This window comes from Pleuronectes platessa, chromosome 8, assembly GCF_947347685.1.
Source record: "Pleuronectes platessa chromosome 8, fPlePla1.1, whole genome shotgun sequence".
NCBI classification, from domain to species: Eukaryota; Metazoa; Chordata; class Actinopteri; order Pleuronectiformes; family Pleuronectidae; genus Pleuronectes; species Pleuronectes platessa.
In genome coordinates this window covers 12,057,215-12,071,699 of record NC_070633.1, presented here as the reverse complement: position 1 = coordinate 12,071,699, position 14,485 = coordinate 12,057,215, and the positions used below count along the sequence as shown (strand labels likewise).

The following is a 14,485-nucleotide window of genomic DNA, read 5'->3' as shown; positions in this document are numbered from 1 at the left end:
TCAGATAGCGATTTGTTGTCGAGTTGTTTTTCCCACAAAAAGCCACACTCTCACTTGCCTGTTGTGGGGAAAGACCTGAAGAACTCAGGGACAGCTGATGACATTTAAACCTGTTGTTTGTTTGGCGAAAGAGAAACAACTGCTCAGGTCTCTACATGAGGCCGTTATGAGTGTACAGCAGAACCCTCGGCAAGTCGAGTGAACACACATTTGGTGCTAAAGAAAACTTTGCTCTTAAGTATGAATAAAGTCGCCATGAACAGACCCTCTCATTGGATTTCTTGGATAACTTATGACCGGGACAAGGATTTTGATTGTGAATCAAATGATGTTGAATTTCCCTTTATTTCATTATTTATAATTACACATTAAAAACATAATTATATACTATAGGATAAATAGTTATATATAAAATAATATAAATAAACTAAACTAAACAAAGTCAAAAAATGTCCAGTGTTTGGATCCTCGCTCTTCTGTTACGCTTGTTCACCGTATTGCCAATGTTTTTTTCTTCTCGTTTCCCCTCAATCTGTAATAGAAGACAAGAAAACGAAGTAAGTCTGAATCAATTCTTAATTCCCAAACAAAAGCCAAGCAAACCAAATGGAGGTAAAACCCTCTGGCCTATTGCTGTGATTTTATCGGGTACAAAGTCCTAAAACGAGAGGCAGATCAGTTAAACAAGTTATAATGCAGTTTACTTTCGAAGAGCAAGACTCGCTTAAGTTTTACAGAATTTTAACAGAGCTATTTTCGATCAAACCACAGCAGATCCAGCAGGGAAACTTCTCTTTATGACACTATGGCAGAGAACGGCAGCTACGTACAGAAGGTATACACAGTAAAAGGGAAGCAAGTGCTGAATGTGCCGTGTTGCACCACTAGGGGGCACTGACCTGAGGTGGCTCCACTCGCTCCACTGGGAGTCACAGAGAGCGTCCTTTGCTCGGACACACACAGCCTTGGGCCTGTTCTTGAATGTAATTTGTAAGATGTCGGGGGATTGGACTGTCCATGTCTAAGAAATATAAATCACACATCAGTCAATTACATGATTCCATATTCACCCTTTCAAATGTGGGATTCAGCTACAAATTCAGGGCTTTTCCTGTCAGTTGATGCATTTAAATGCAGTAAGTTTGAAATGTAATAATTCTAACTTCTCTTCTCTTGCAGGGGTTCCCACACTGTTTGCATCCCTGCCTGAGCTGTGCTATCTCGAACGTGAGAGGGAAGTAGGAGTAGGGACTGCTCCAGGAGCTCGGGTAACTCCACTCTATCATCGTGGTGTTGACTTCACTGATCTTCACCATGTCAGGTTTCACTATTGAGGGATACAGCAGAAAAGATTGAGTGAGATGAAAACAGCTCAAAAAGAAAGCATCTTGCAGAAAACGTCTCCCAGAGATGTTTCACCTATCTCTGCCAGGTAAAACTGTTGAGAGTAGTTCTCCACCAGGAAGTCCTCGGTCAACATGTACACAGCCACGAAGATCCGCTTGCTCTCCTCAGCGTAGGGGCAGTGCTGCTCGTCCCGGCAGGAGATCCCGTGTCCATGTTCATCGACTGAGCAGCTGAAGTTACTCTGACCTGAGGAGCACGTCCAGCGCTGGGTGCTGGTGTCCAAAGAACACTGGGTGTCACCGTCGTTAGAACCGCTGCAACAAATAGAAAATGGATGAAACTCTTGATAACTGCTGTTGAAAAACAGACGACTGATAGAGGCGCTGTCTAAGCAAAACATCTACCATTCAAAAGCATTTAGAGCTGTATCGTTTCTACACAACATGTGTTCCAAAGACCTTAAATATACTTTGTTTCGATAAGTATCACCATAAATGTCACATTATTATTTATTTTAAGTTTAAAGAAACCATTTTCGAAATCTGAGGCAGATCCAATGTGTTGTTCCTCTTCACTGTGATTGCACAATGTACATGCAATATATCGATATAATTCCAACTTTCGTTATATAGCTATTGACATTGATATTGTTTAATTGCCCAGCCCAATGAGGAGGTGGTTTTCCTTAAAGGCTGTCATTGTATAGTCTCGGCTCTGATATGAGTCCCTGTCATTGATATGAGTGACTGTGTTAATACCAGAGAGGGAAACAGAAAACATTCACAGAGTTAGCAAACTTACCGCCAAACTTCGATAAATGCTACTTTGGCGTCACGACTTCTGTGCCACGTCCAAGAGCAGTGAAACTCTCCGTTGTAATTTTGAGCCAAGCACTGCACGTAATCCCCTAATTAGAAAAAGTCAGACAAAGGCGATTAGTCCGTTGAAAATTTTTGTTTAATGTTCACATCCTAAATAAGATTGTACCTTGATTAATTTTTTCAACAATCTTCCTCGACTCGGTTTCCTTTTCCTGGATCAGAACCACAGTGTGATTGACCAGTGATCCGTCCTCTCGGTGGCAGGTGTAGTTGCCCCCTCCTTTACTTTCCTCCAGCTCCACCGAGTACGAGTTTCCTCTCTGTTCTTCCACTACTCCGTTCTTCTTCCAAATAATGTCCTGACTCTTGTTGTCTTTCCTCGACCCGTCCTGTGGCGAGCCCAGGCAGCTCAGGGGCTGCTGGCCCAGAGCGCCGTTCACCTCCACAACCAGAACTAGCAAAGACCATTAAACAAAAGGTTAATTTTATATTATATGACATTGGGGTAATGTGTTCTAATGGAAATTAAAAAAAAAAAAGCATACTGTTGGGGAGCAGAGTCCAAAAGCCCAGAGGATTTGGGCTGGAGAGTTGTAGAAATACAGACATGATGATGCTGCAAGTGAAGAACTTCATCTGAATGAGAGGAAGAAGGAGAAGTGAAGAGGAGAGGAAATAAGAGAAGGGAAAAAAAGAGGGAGGAAATAAAGGGAAAAAAGGAAGTCAAGATTTGTTACTCAGTCAAGTTTTGACCCTAAAATGAAATAAATAAAAATTCTGTTATAAAATTCATAAAACTATTGCTGCATGAGTTTATTTAGGTCCATAAATTCAACAATAAATCATAAACACAAACACTGTCAAAGCAACAGTAAATTAACAAACGAAGCAAAACCAATAAACAAAACACAAAATGTTCATTTCTGAAAGTCAGAGCAGATAGAATTATTAAGCTCACATATTACATGTACATTAATTTACATTATAACATTCACAATCAAGAGATGTTATTCCGACATTATAGCCTATATCAAGTTTAAAAACAAAAAAATAGTAATGCCTTCATCCATCTAGCTTTTAAAATGAACTTTAACTAGAACCTGCTTATAGGCTTAACACCAGACAAGTTGATATTTTAGGAACGTTTACAGGAAACGTTTCATCACATTATCCTTAACAAAACACAAGGATAGAAGTGGAAACAGCTGATGAATAACATCAGCATGAAGCCTCATCTACTTCATGATATAGCTACTATTCATGAATTTGTTTATTCAAATTTATATGAATTTAACGACATGATGAATTGAATTGAAACACATCTGTATAAACAAATAAAGTTAGAAAGAATGGTCTTACCTTGATCACTGATGTCCGGAACCAATGGCGCTTCTGTCAGTTCGGGTCGACTTTTATATGAGTGGCACACACACACCCACACCCACAAACACACACAAACAAACTTCCCCGCATCGCCTGGAGAAGAAAAGTCCAGACTTCACTTTCGAACCGCACACACGTGGCTTCTGTTCACAGAAGTTTTCATCCTCACTTCCACATGGCGGCGGATGGACGCACCACACGTTCCATAAAACACCGCGCACCACACTCACGCGTCTATTACTAGACATTTCAACTGGTCCCTGTTTACGGTCTATGGTTTCACCTGGATCTCACGTTGTGTGTTTACCTTCATGTTGGCACTGACGCGTCTAATTTCACTTTCAGGACCGCTCGTTGCGCATGCGCCGTGTGTAAACCGTTTCACACGTGACCTAATTGCGGCCACCATCTATGGCGGCCACTACCTGGTTTAGATGCCAAGTCCATCACTTTGAGACGTCCCCGTGACACAGGTGCTTTTGTCCTTGTGACGGATTGATTTCGTTGTTGCACTTTATTACGAAAACAGAAGTAATACAATGATCTTCTGCCCTAATTGATATGTGGAATGTTATCATACGTTCATCAAAAAACCATAGATAACAACATTAATGTCAGGTTAACGGGACATCACGTGTAACTACACCTGCAGGCCACGTTCAGCTGACATCATTTTAAATACAGTGCAGCAATGGAGTGATTTGTTTTCTATTTGAAAAGTCGATAACTTCGTAATCCAGTTCTAGAACATGTTGTAGGGCCATTAAAACAAAGAGACAGAAAACAGTTTTTAAGACTAATCTAATCCGCTATTACTTCCTCTGACATCCTTTTAGTTTGCGTCTGACATTACAGTCAGTGTAAGACAGGCTACACTAAAAATACACGGAATATTCCGAAGTTAAATCAAATATTGTAAAAATATGTATTTTGAAATATATAATACACACTGCTATGTTATTCACATATGTTTTTTTTTGCCCAAAATGAAAAGTTAAAAAAAGAAAAAATGTTTAATCACCTTTTTTTTGTAGTTAGTGGGGGAGGGCTGAAGCCCCCTCAGCACTTCCAGCGTCCTTGCTTAAAGAATTTTGACATTCAACTGTGTTCAAAAAGTGATCATCTTCCATAAACTGATTGCACCTCTCTCTGAGATGTATTGCCCAGTTTTTATTGCTTTATCAAACAGCCATAATAAACTCACACTTAGAAGTATGTCAGAGGTAATTAACAGGATTTGTGCATGGATAATATATAAAAATGAAGAAATTATAGTTTTGCAAATATTTTTACGACACTATATTATTAGATCTCAGGCCCTAGACTGTAAATCCAGTCATTTTTTACAAGATTAAATATATTTAAGGAAGCAATACAAAACATAAAAGCAATGGCGATCACTTTTTGGCAAAGGAACACTTTTTGGATTAACACTTGGAAACTGTCGTCAACCTCTAGTAAATATGATGACAATAGGAAAATAACAAATGACCATCTTAAATTAATTCTTATCCATCTAGTAACTAATATATACAGAATATTCTTGTTTTTAAGACATTTCAGATAGTCCAGAATTTCCTAGTTCTTCGAATTTTCTGGGGAAAACAGTCTCCCTGAACCACAGCCTTTTATTGCACGTATCCACCAACAATAACAAGAACTCTCCTCAGAATGAAAGCTCATTCAGTGCAAATGGTAATTTAATGCAGAAGCACTTTTGTAGACTTGTAGTATTATCAAAAATCTGTGCGAAACAACAATTAACTTTAATATCTAACTAGACTGTCATTAACACGATGGCAACAGTGATGCCCTATGGAGCCGATTTCATTATTAGTGCAGACACCCAATTCCAGTACTTTGAAAGAAACCATTTGAAAAATATAAGCAAGTAGATTTAGATCTAAATAGATTTCACCTCCAATTTAGGCAGTGATGCCACTATATTGATGGTAACTACTGTTTGTTTGTCATTGGGTTATTTGGCATTCATAGATTATAAAGCATCGTTCTGATTTTTTCAAAGATCGTCAGATGCTGCCATATAATAAGAATATTGCACGGCATAAAAGCATCAACACTTATGGTATGTTTTGTTTAAGTTTTTTATTTCCCTATTTGTCCCCTGAGCCATTTCCCTACATCACACAGCTCAGTTATGTTTTAACGTCCTCTGTTACTGAACAACGGACAACAACACATGACGTGTGTGTGTGTGTGGGTGTGGGTATGTCAGCTGTTTTTCTAATACAAAATAATGATGTCAGTGCATTCCCATTGTTATCTGGAAACATCAGAGTAGTTATTATGTGTATTAAGACACTTTTTTGAAGAAAAATAAGGAAATTTCCCTCACAATAAACAATGTCCTATTTGGGAGTTATCATATTAAATGAAAAATGTTAAAAAAAAAGGATGTACATTGAAGGTATTTCTGTGATTTACTGATCCGCTTTGTTTAATTTCTAATTTATCTTTATCCCCTATGATTTAAATAGATTAGCATGTCAGATGAAACAGTAAACCTATGTGTCGTTCTTTCTCAGTAATCTTTATAGGAACTTTACTTGTGACATCATCCCAATATGTGCTACCATGTTGTTTATCCTTACAGTATCACTCTGATGTCACAGATACCTGTTGGTTCACATGCCATTTAGTGGTGCGTGTGTGTATGTGTCATCACTGAAAGATGTGGTGTGATGATGCCACACAAAACTCTCTCTCTATGAGAACAATTAGGTGATGTGTGGTGTAAACAGTACGTAAAGAAAATAAACCACAAACACAAGGATTATGAAAGATGTAACACACCCACAGCCCGTCATCCTTAGAGTTTCTCTACGTGAGGTTGGAACCAGTGAACCCAGCAGGGATATGAAATGGATGGCAGAAGGGCAAATGTCCTGAGATAAGAAAATGAATGGAGGCATGAATATGTCAGACGAAGTATTCAAGCCAAGAAGGTGTTCAGGCAAAGCCCTGGATTTCTGATCTCTACTCCTGTGTGACTTGTTCTAAATGGTTAAATAGCAGTAATTTAGAACAGACCACCAATGACGCCATGACCCAACATACTATACATTCCACATCTCTCACGGATTGCACGGCACATCAACAGACACAGGTGCACGACAATACATAACTAAAAACCACAAAACTACTGGCACAAATGTCAGTAGCGATTTTAAGCCATGCCCTTGTCTAAGTTTTGAAAACACACACTAACAGCTTTCCTTTAGTAATTATATCCTTATGTGTTAACAAGTCAGAGTGAACCACTGTTTGCTTGTATCCAAAAAGTACATCAGGTTTAAAGGTCACAAGTTCTTGAGGTTAGAATTTCTCTGTCTGTACTTTTCACTAAAGTATCCATTGTATTATCTGCTAAATAATCACGAATTACTTTTTGTATGGCACACTGTTTAGCTTACCTTACTGTATATCACTTCTGAATTGTACTGCAGTGCAGTGATGAAACTTTTGGCCTCGTGGTTTGTGGTGGCTTTTACAGAAAGTCAGAGTCGAGCGGGAACGTAGGCTCTCGTTCCCTTTTGTGGAAGATTATCATGTGTATTATTAAATGTGTGATTTGTGTATTATATGAATAGATTTTTAAAAGCACATTGAAAAGGATTTCACACATATTTTGCACAGAAGGAAAGAAGGAAAGTACACGCCTTTAACTGGATGCTTCAGTACCTCTCAAATAAAAACGGGAGTAAAAACACATAAATAATAATATACAACTAAAATCCTGAAATATAAAAGTAACTTTTAAGTAAGGCTGTCAAATATATGTAGTAAAGCAGAAAATACAATGATTATCTATGAAATGTGTATCAAAAGCAGAATAGAATGACACAGACACACACACACGCACAATAAGTTGTCCATCTTCTTCCTGTGCTTAGTTTATCATGGGACTGATCAGGTAATCCAATCCTTTATGTTAATGTGAGGATTGGCCTAGTGGGTAGAGTGGTCGTTCTCTAACAAGAAGGTTGGTGGTTCAATCCCCACTCTTCCCCATCTGCATGTTGAATTGTCCTTGGCAAGATACTGAACCCATAAAATTAGCAGGACTTCAAATTGCCCTAACAATAAAATCACAGTCATAATAGAATAAAAGAACAAAAAATTGTGACAGGAATTTAAGCATAACCAGTCATTACAATTATAAATCTAGGATTAGGTATAAAATGCAGTAAAAGACAAATATGTTTTCAGTTTTATTTCAAAGGAGACTTGTCACTCAGCCTGCTTTATTTCCTTGGGCGGGGTGTCCTTATTTCAAAGGCTCCGTCCCCCTAACTCTTCAGGTGAGATCAATAATTTCAAGTAGTCAAGTAAAGCATCTAGTAATGTCTATAACGGGTAAGGAATGAAATTTGTATTTGGTTAATATGGGTAAATAAAAATAATTTAATGTCAGAAAACAAGTTCAAGGAAGCATTCATGATTCATTTGGGTCCTCAACTCCAAATACATAGCATGGTTTAAAAAGCTTCCCATTTCATTTCTTAATACTTTATAAACACACAACTTAAACATATTCAATATTTCAGAAGCCCTTAGATCATGCATTACTTTTGTTTGGGATCACATCAGTACTCTGATCTTTAATATGATCTAAGTAAAATATATCTATGTAGACTCCTGCATGTATCTGTTCTGTGTAGTACTCATTTCTGACCACAAGATGTCCCCAGAGGATCACAGGCGTTTGAAGTTTCACACTTCCTAAATCCTTGTGGTTTGACTAATCATGCAGTCAGCACAGTATCTGAGCGATATTTCCACATCACTCATACTGTGGAACATGTGAACTGTTGCAGAGCACAGATTCACATTTAATGCAGTGCAGCTGATGTCCTTGGTCAAGTGTCATAATTCGATGTTGTGCAGCTGTTGAGAGTTACAGAATTACACGGCTGGGCAGCAGGCTCCGCATGAGCCTGTGATCTGGGGCTATTCACTGGAACGTCTCCCAGATGCCCTCAAACCGGAGCAGCTGGAATGAAAACAGCGCCACGATCTCATCTGTGTGAGGGAGAGAAAGTGGGGAAACAAAAGGAAAAACGAGAAGATGGTTATGTGTGTGTGTGTGTGTGTGTGGATGTGTGTGTGTGTGTGTGTGTGTGTGTGTGTGTGCACGTCATCTAAAGTGGTGGAGTCTGGAACCCTGGGCCAAAAGCACGTCTCCCTCTTTCCTATACTGACTGAATCAGTTGTGATTCTGAACATCAGCAGATTCAGTACGAACAGACCGCAGTGGCATCTGACTTGATTTGGTTGGACGTCTTGCCGCTAAGTTGGTGTGTGTGTGTGTGTGTATGTGTGTGTGTGTGTGTTGAATCTCTTGAAATATTTGTAGGAAAGATGGAGATTCACAGATTTATGGTGTTTTTGCCTGTGGATGTCAGACTTTAGTGTAGTTGCCGGTCTTTACATTCCTCTTAGCGGTGAACCGTCCATCAACACATATCCAGATTTATTGTGTTAATAACAATGAATTTCAACTCAAGTGAGGAATTTCCCGTGTCGTGCTCGTCTGAAATCCGGAGGTGTCTTGACTGAAGGATAATTTCAAGAGCTCTTGTCAATAAATGAAACAGTTCTATTTAATTCCCATTCATTCTTCTTCTACTCTCAAGCTACATACAGGATGTTTAGTTTAATGAACGTCTTGTTCTTATTCTGAGCAGAAATGTGTCCTCATCCTCATTCAAGAGGAAAGGGCTCCGGACACGTTAGCAGTTCTGTATTATGCTAATTAGATCAATTCAATGTTAAGAGTTGTGCAAGTGAACCAAACAATGGAAGAAACGGAAATTCTGACCTCAGGGTGGCACTAGAGGAAATGTCAGGGCCTCAATAGGAAGTCAGCTAGTTTCATTCTCACTATGGATTTCAAGTATAGACATCATTGCTATCAACTGTTGATGTATTTCAGAGTGGGAAAATATGGTGAACCGATTGGCTGAATGCCATCATTGCCATCCTAACAGCCAGGCTGGTATCTGGGCGAAAAATAAAGAAAATAAATTATAAGATCATTATTACAATATGTTCACATGTTTTGGATTTCTCAGAGCATAACTCATGGATCTCGATGAAAATCAAACATTATTTCTTATCTAGTGAATGCTAATATCATGTCATAAGAGGACCGTTGGGCCTTGGCATATGTGCTCTACTGAGTGCCCTTCTAGTCTTAAGTTATAGTTATAATAATAATAATAAAATGATAAACTATCCTGTCCAGCCGAAACAAAAAAAGGGTCAAAATCTATTTCAATTATACTCTATGTCCTTTGTTTGACAGATTTGATAAATTGATGCATCCATCACCTCCTGTTCACACTGTATTTGACTTCCTCAATAAAATACCTGTGTTTCACTTCAGATTCAATCATTAATAGAGCAAGAAAAAAGGAAGGGGACAAACACCTGAAGCCCCGGAATCAGAGTAAATGAGCGAGTTCACCAACTTTTAATGTGAGCCTTGCAGAGGAGTAATTACTGACTGTGTCACACCCTCTATCATCCTCCTTCAGGTAAAATACCGGCTGGTGCTGCGTAGTTTATCGTCCCCCCTCAGAAGAACGGGGTCAGTGAGGGGTAGCCTGCCGGAGAGAAGGGGTTGGTGGAGGGAATTTCTGAGGCGTTATATCACATTTTTCCCAGACTGCCTGTAAAGTTTCTCACCACACACTGGAGCAAAGTCACTTTCCTTAAGTTACTACAGTTATAGCTGCAAATATACAGTTCTATTTCTTGAGGGGAAGGCTTGAGAAGGATCAATGTGATCAAAGTGTCTGTCACATGGCCCGATAGTGTGGCTACGAAGAGGCCTTTGTGTCTGACAAAGCGTTTTTGTACCAGGATTCTCAAGGAGAAGTGACGATTTTCTCAACGGACGAGAACAATCATGTGAAGAATACAGAAACACTATAGGAAATGTTTAGGGAATGGATTTTTCTATTTTGCGTTTAGAAGCAAAAGGTTATTACGGGGAGTCGTGCAGACTGAAATCTATTTCATAAAGACTGGGAGGGGATGAGTTCATTATCCCATGACTGATATCTTATAACATATTATAAATCAGAATTGGTATTTTAGAATTGGCTTGAGGAGGAGGAATGAAGACAAAGTATGTAATAGCCTTCCTCCATTTTCTTGTAGAGTGTCTTTTACTTGACAGGAAATTATATGGCAGGGTAAAATCTATCAACTAATTCCAGGAATCTGTCTGGGTGTGAAATGGATTTCTTGAAAACCGTTCATCTTATCTGCTTCACGCCTGATATGTATATTGTTGAGGGCCCAAGGAAGGGCAGTGTCAAATTTAGTGTGATTTGGGCTTTCAGTGCGTTAAAGATGAATAAACTTTGTACAAAAAGACCACTAGCACTCCTTAGCTTAACCTGGGACATGTGAACATCAATGCTGTTATCGCTCATGACGACAGCATTAAAATCATAATTGGTAATTTGGTAATTGCTTGGAGGAGGAGGAATTAAGCATTAAGGAACCTTCTTCCGTTTTTACTTGCTATAAATTCCAAGAGCCTTGTGATTTACAAGAAGTTAAATGGCAGGTAGAAATAACCAGAACAAGCACTGCACTCAGTGAAGCACATATACCTACGTTTTCTTTTCCATCCAGATCCATTTTGATTGCCTTGAAAATTTGTGAAAACATCGTAAGAAACCTTCCAATGTTATAAATAAGGTGAATTCCTGGAACCTCTCCCTGTTCTGGATCAACACAAAAATTGAATAGGGTCTTCCTTGACCCATAGCACAGAGAGTTGCATTCATTCAGTAAGAAACAGGCAGACAAACACAGTGGAAAAAGAAAACATAACCTTATTTACATTAACTTTATATTTTTTGCATTAACCACTACCAGGTTACTCCAGTCCTGCTTTTAGCCAAGACGGTAATATGGATAGTAGCCATTTATTATAAAGTCTCTCTCTCTCTCTCTCTCTTTCTCTCTCTCTCTCTCTCTCTCTCTCTCGAGCTTTGGCCTCTGCAGTCTCAGTCTGTGGGTGGTACTGTCACATTAAGGGGAGCGGGTTCATGCACAACATGTGGTTGTTTCTGTCTGACAACTTTATCAGTCTGTCTCATGAGGTCAGCGACTGTGTTTGTGTGTGTGCATAAAACATGCAAACTTAAAATGGAAAGAGGACAAATAAGCTAAGCGACTCACTAATCACTTCCCTGAAAGTGTTATTTTCAGCATCTGCCCGTAGCAGTGACTTCAGCCGGCCGACCGAGTCACAATTCCAATGACTGGACCTCTGGCCTGTTTGTTATCTCCCAGTGTAATAGGCACGAAGCCAAGCTCTACATAACTATCGCTTTCCCTTTTTTCTTCTCCTGTAATTTTTCTGTGATTAATGTGTTGTGGTCTTTTCGGGTCCTAGTGGCACAAGGCAAATGTCTGGACTCTCCTTGGGAATCCTGGCGCCCTGCCTGGGAACCCTTTTTCAGTGCAAGTCGGGTTAAAGCCAGAGAAATCTGAGGCAAAATGGATCAACTCATCCCACTATGTGCACAATATCATACCACAGCCTTACCATAGCTGTCAGGGTTATAAAGTCATAAAAAGTCAGCCCCTTTTTGGTTGATGTCAAGGTTGACTTCAAAGCAATCCCATCTGTAGCCTGGGGTTATTTAACCCTATTTGTTCTCCTGTGTATGAGTATGCAGAATCAGGCTTCTACTGAACCCTGGTTTGTTTCTCTCTTTATGTGTAATTTTCAGTCAGTGGATGTTGTTTTGATTACATTGTCAGAATCTGAAAATACTGTTTCATCCTTCTTTATATCTTAGGAAAATATGCATGTGTTATAACAAGTGAAAACATAACATTGTTAAAAGATTAGAATCGTGTGGAGAAATTTAAAAAATTTGTTAATGAGTCCAATATTGTTTCACATTAAAAGTAGATGCCCCAGAGGTGGTGAAAGACATTTACTTAGATTGTTTCCCTGATATTAAGAGAGAATGATTCAAATTATTTATCTGGTTAAAATACATTATGTTGACAAATAGAGCCAAGATCGGTTAACAACAGTCCATTAATGACCACATCTGGCAGCCACAACCATGACACATGTGCAAAAGGGAAATTAGGCCCGAGACGGCCAACCAAATGCATCGCTCCGTAGCCCTGAATGAAATCCCTTATATGTCAATGTTTGAACATTGATGGAAATAATTTGGATTATATACATACACAAGTCGACAAAATCCATGGTATAGAGTGGATAGAGCGGGTCCTCCACTAACCTAAAGGTGGCTCAATGCTCATTGGGCAAGATACTGAACCCCAAATTCGCCCTGATAGCTGTTCCATCAGAGTGTGAATGTGTGATTGAAAAGTTGGGCATGTGGTAACGCTGTCTGAATATGTGTGGAAGGGTGAATGCTACTTGCAGTGAAAAGCACAGGAAAATAGCTATATAAGCCAGCTAGCTGTTTTGAGAAATTGAATGTAGAAAAATACATATTATGATTTATACCGTGCAGGAGATGTGGTTATGTGTTTTATGTCAGCTGGACCAAAGAAATGAATGCTTAAAGAAGCAATATGTGCTGTTAAACGATATGCTGGGTTTTCCAAAGCCTGAAAAAGCATAAAGTGGGACAAGCACGTGTGAAATAAACAATCCTGTCAGACAGACCTGTTGAGTGATGGCAAACACCCGGCATGTACATGTTTGGAGAGACAGTTTGGTTTGCATGACAGAAAGAAACACAGTAAGAAGCGGTCTATAGATGATTTGTGACTCACTACATTTGATTGAAGGTAGTGCTTCCTATCTTAGATGCAATCAGGTGCAATTTGGGATCAAAGAGGGGACGATGAGCACATGGTGGTAGTGTGAGCGGGCACAATCAATGTAATGGACTATTTTTGGTCTGGTCACATTGTATTATCGGAGCTGCACAGGCTGATATGGGGAAAAGCAGAGCTGTGATGTTGTGCCAGTGGAATGTCGAACGTCCAGCGAGGCAGCCTCTTCAAAGCCAGAGTCATGCCTGGGTATTGTTTTCTTTTTCTTGCCCCGCGAACACTTTGAGCGACGACGCGGAAAAAAAAGACTCAACCGGGGAAATTAGAGGTCCTGCTGGATTACGTCCAAACTATTTGAAAACTGAGGCCCTTCCAGGAAAGATTTCACAGTAGTTACATCAGTGACCCCGAACTCCACCAACATGTGCAGTTTGCTTTTTGATTGAATCTAAAGTAAATGACACATGTTTTTCTTTCTTTGTTCAATCAACTTGAAATAAACAGGTCATAAAGGGGAAACACTGGTCAAAAACTGAGATAGAAGCACACAAGTGGACATCAAAACAAACCGCATAATTACAGGATCTGCTCAATAGACTGGTGAAGTACATTTCATTTAATTTGTACATCCATAACAAACATTGGTAGCTAGGCAACGCTGTCTCCTAGATATGTAACAAATTTTCAATCCCAGATATGATTTTAAATAAAACAACACCACCAACACATCATCGTTTTTTCTTAACATATTGAAGGATTTTTAAAGAACTCGTGATGTAATAAAGGACATGTAATAAAGTAATTAACATCTGACCTTCCTTATAAAAAATAGATAAAATGACATTAAACCCCAACGTGTTTATTGAAAGAAATGTGTGTCTGTCTGTGTGTGCGAGTGTGTGTGTCCTTGTCAGGTACACTGGACCTCATGAGGACCAGCAGTGTGACGTCATTTCTGAAGTCCTGCATAAGGTCAGGGGTCAGATGTGACTTGTGATTGGGTTAAGGTTAGGGGTATGGTTTTGGTTAGACTGTTGGAAGTCAATGCAAAGTCCTTACAAGCATATACAAACTACTGTAGTCCAGATATTACTCCTACATCTGTATACACAGTCACA

General features: G+C 39.2%; 1 protein-coding gene across 2 annotated transcripts; it reads right to left on the bottom strand.

Moving 5' to 3' along the window:
* Positions 1 to 308: 308 nt before the first annotated feature.
* On the bottom strand, positions 309 to 6,448 carry il12ba (interleukin 12Ba). Of its 2 annotated transcripts, XM_053428780.1 has the most exons (9): positions 6,366 to 6,448; positions 3,528 to 3,644; positions 2,714 to 2,804; positions 2,335 to 2,622; positions 2,149 to 2,254; positions 1,420 to 1,661; positions 1,164 to 1,327; positions 900 to 1,021; positions 309 to 532 (listed from the first exon to the last, which is right to left on the bottom strand). In XM_053428780.1, exons 3-9 carry the CDS (start codon positions 2,802 to 2,804, stop codon positions 490 to 492), a joined length of 1,056 nt encoding a protein of 351 aa, XP_053284755.1. In that variant the 5' UTR covers positions 3,528 to 3,644; positions 6,366 to 6,448; the 3' UTR covers positions 309 to 489. The 2 variants fall into 2 exon arrangements, with proteins under 2 accessions (XP_053284755.1, XP_053284754.1); XM_053428779.1 differs by lacking the exon at positions 6,366 to 6,448 and having other exon boundaries at positions 3,528 to 3,915.
* Between the last annotated feature and the right edge of the window lie 8,037 nt (positions 6,449 to 14,485).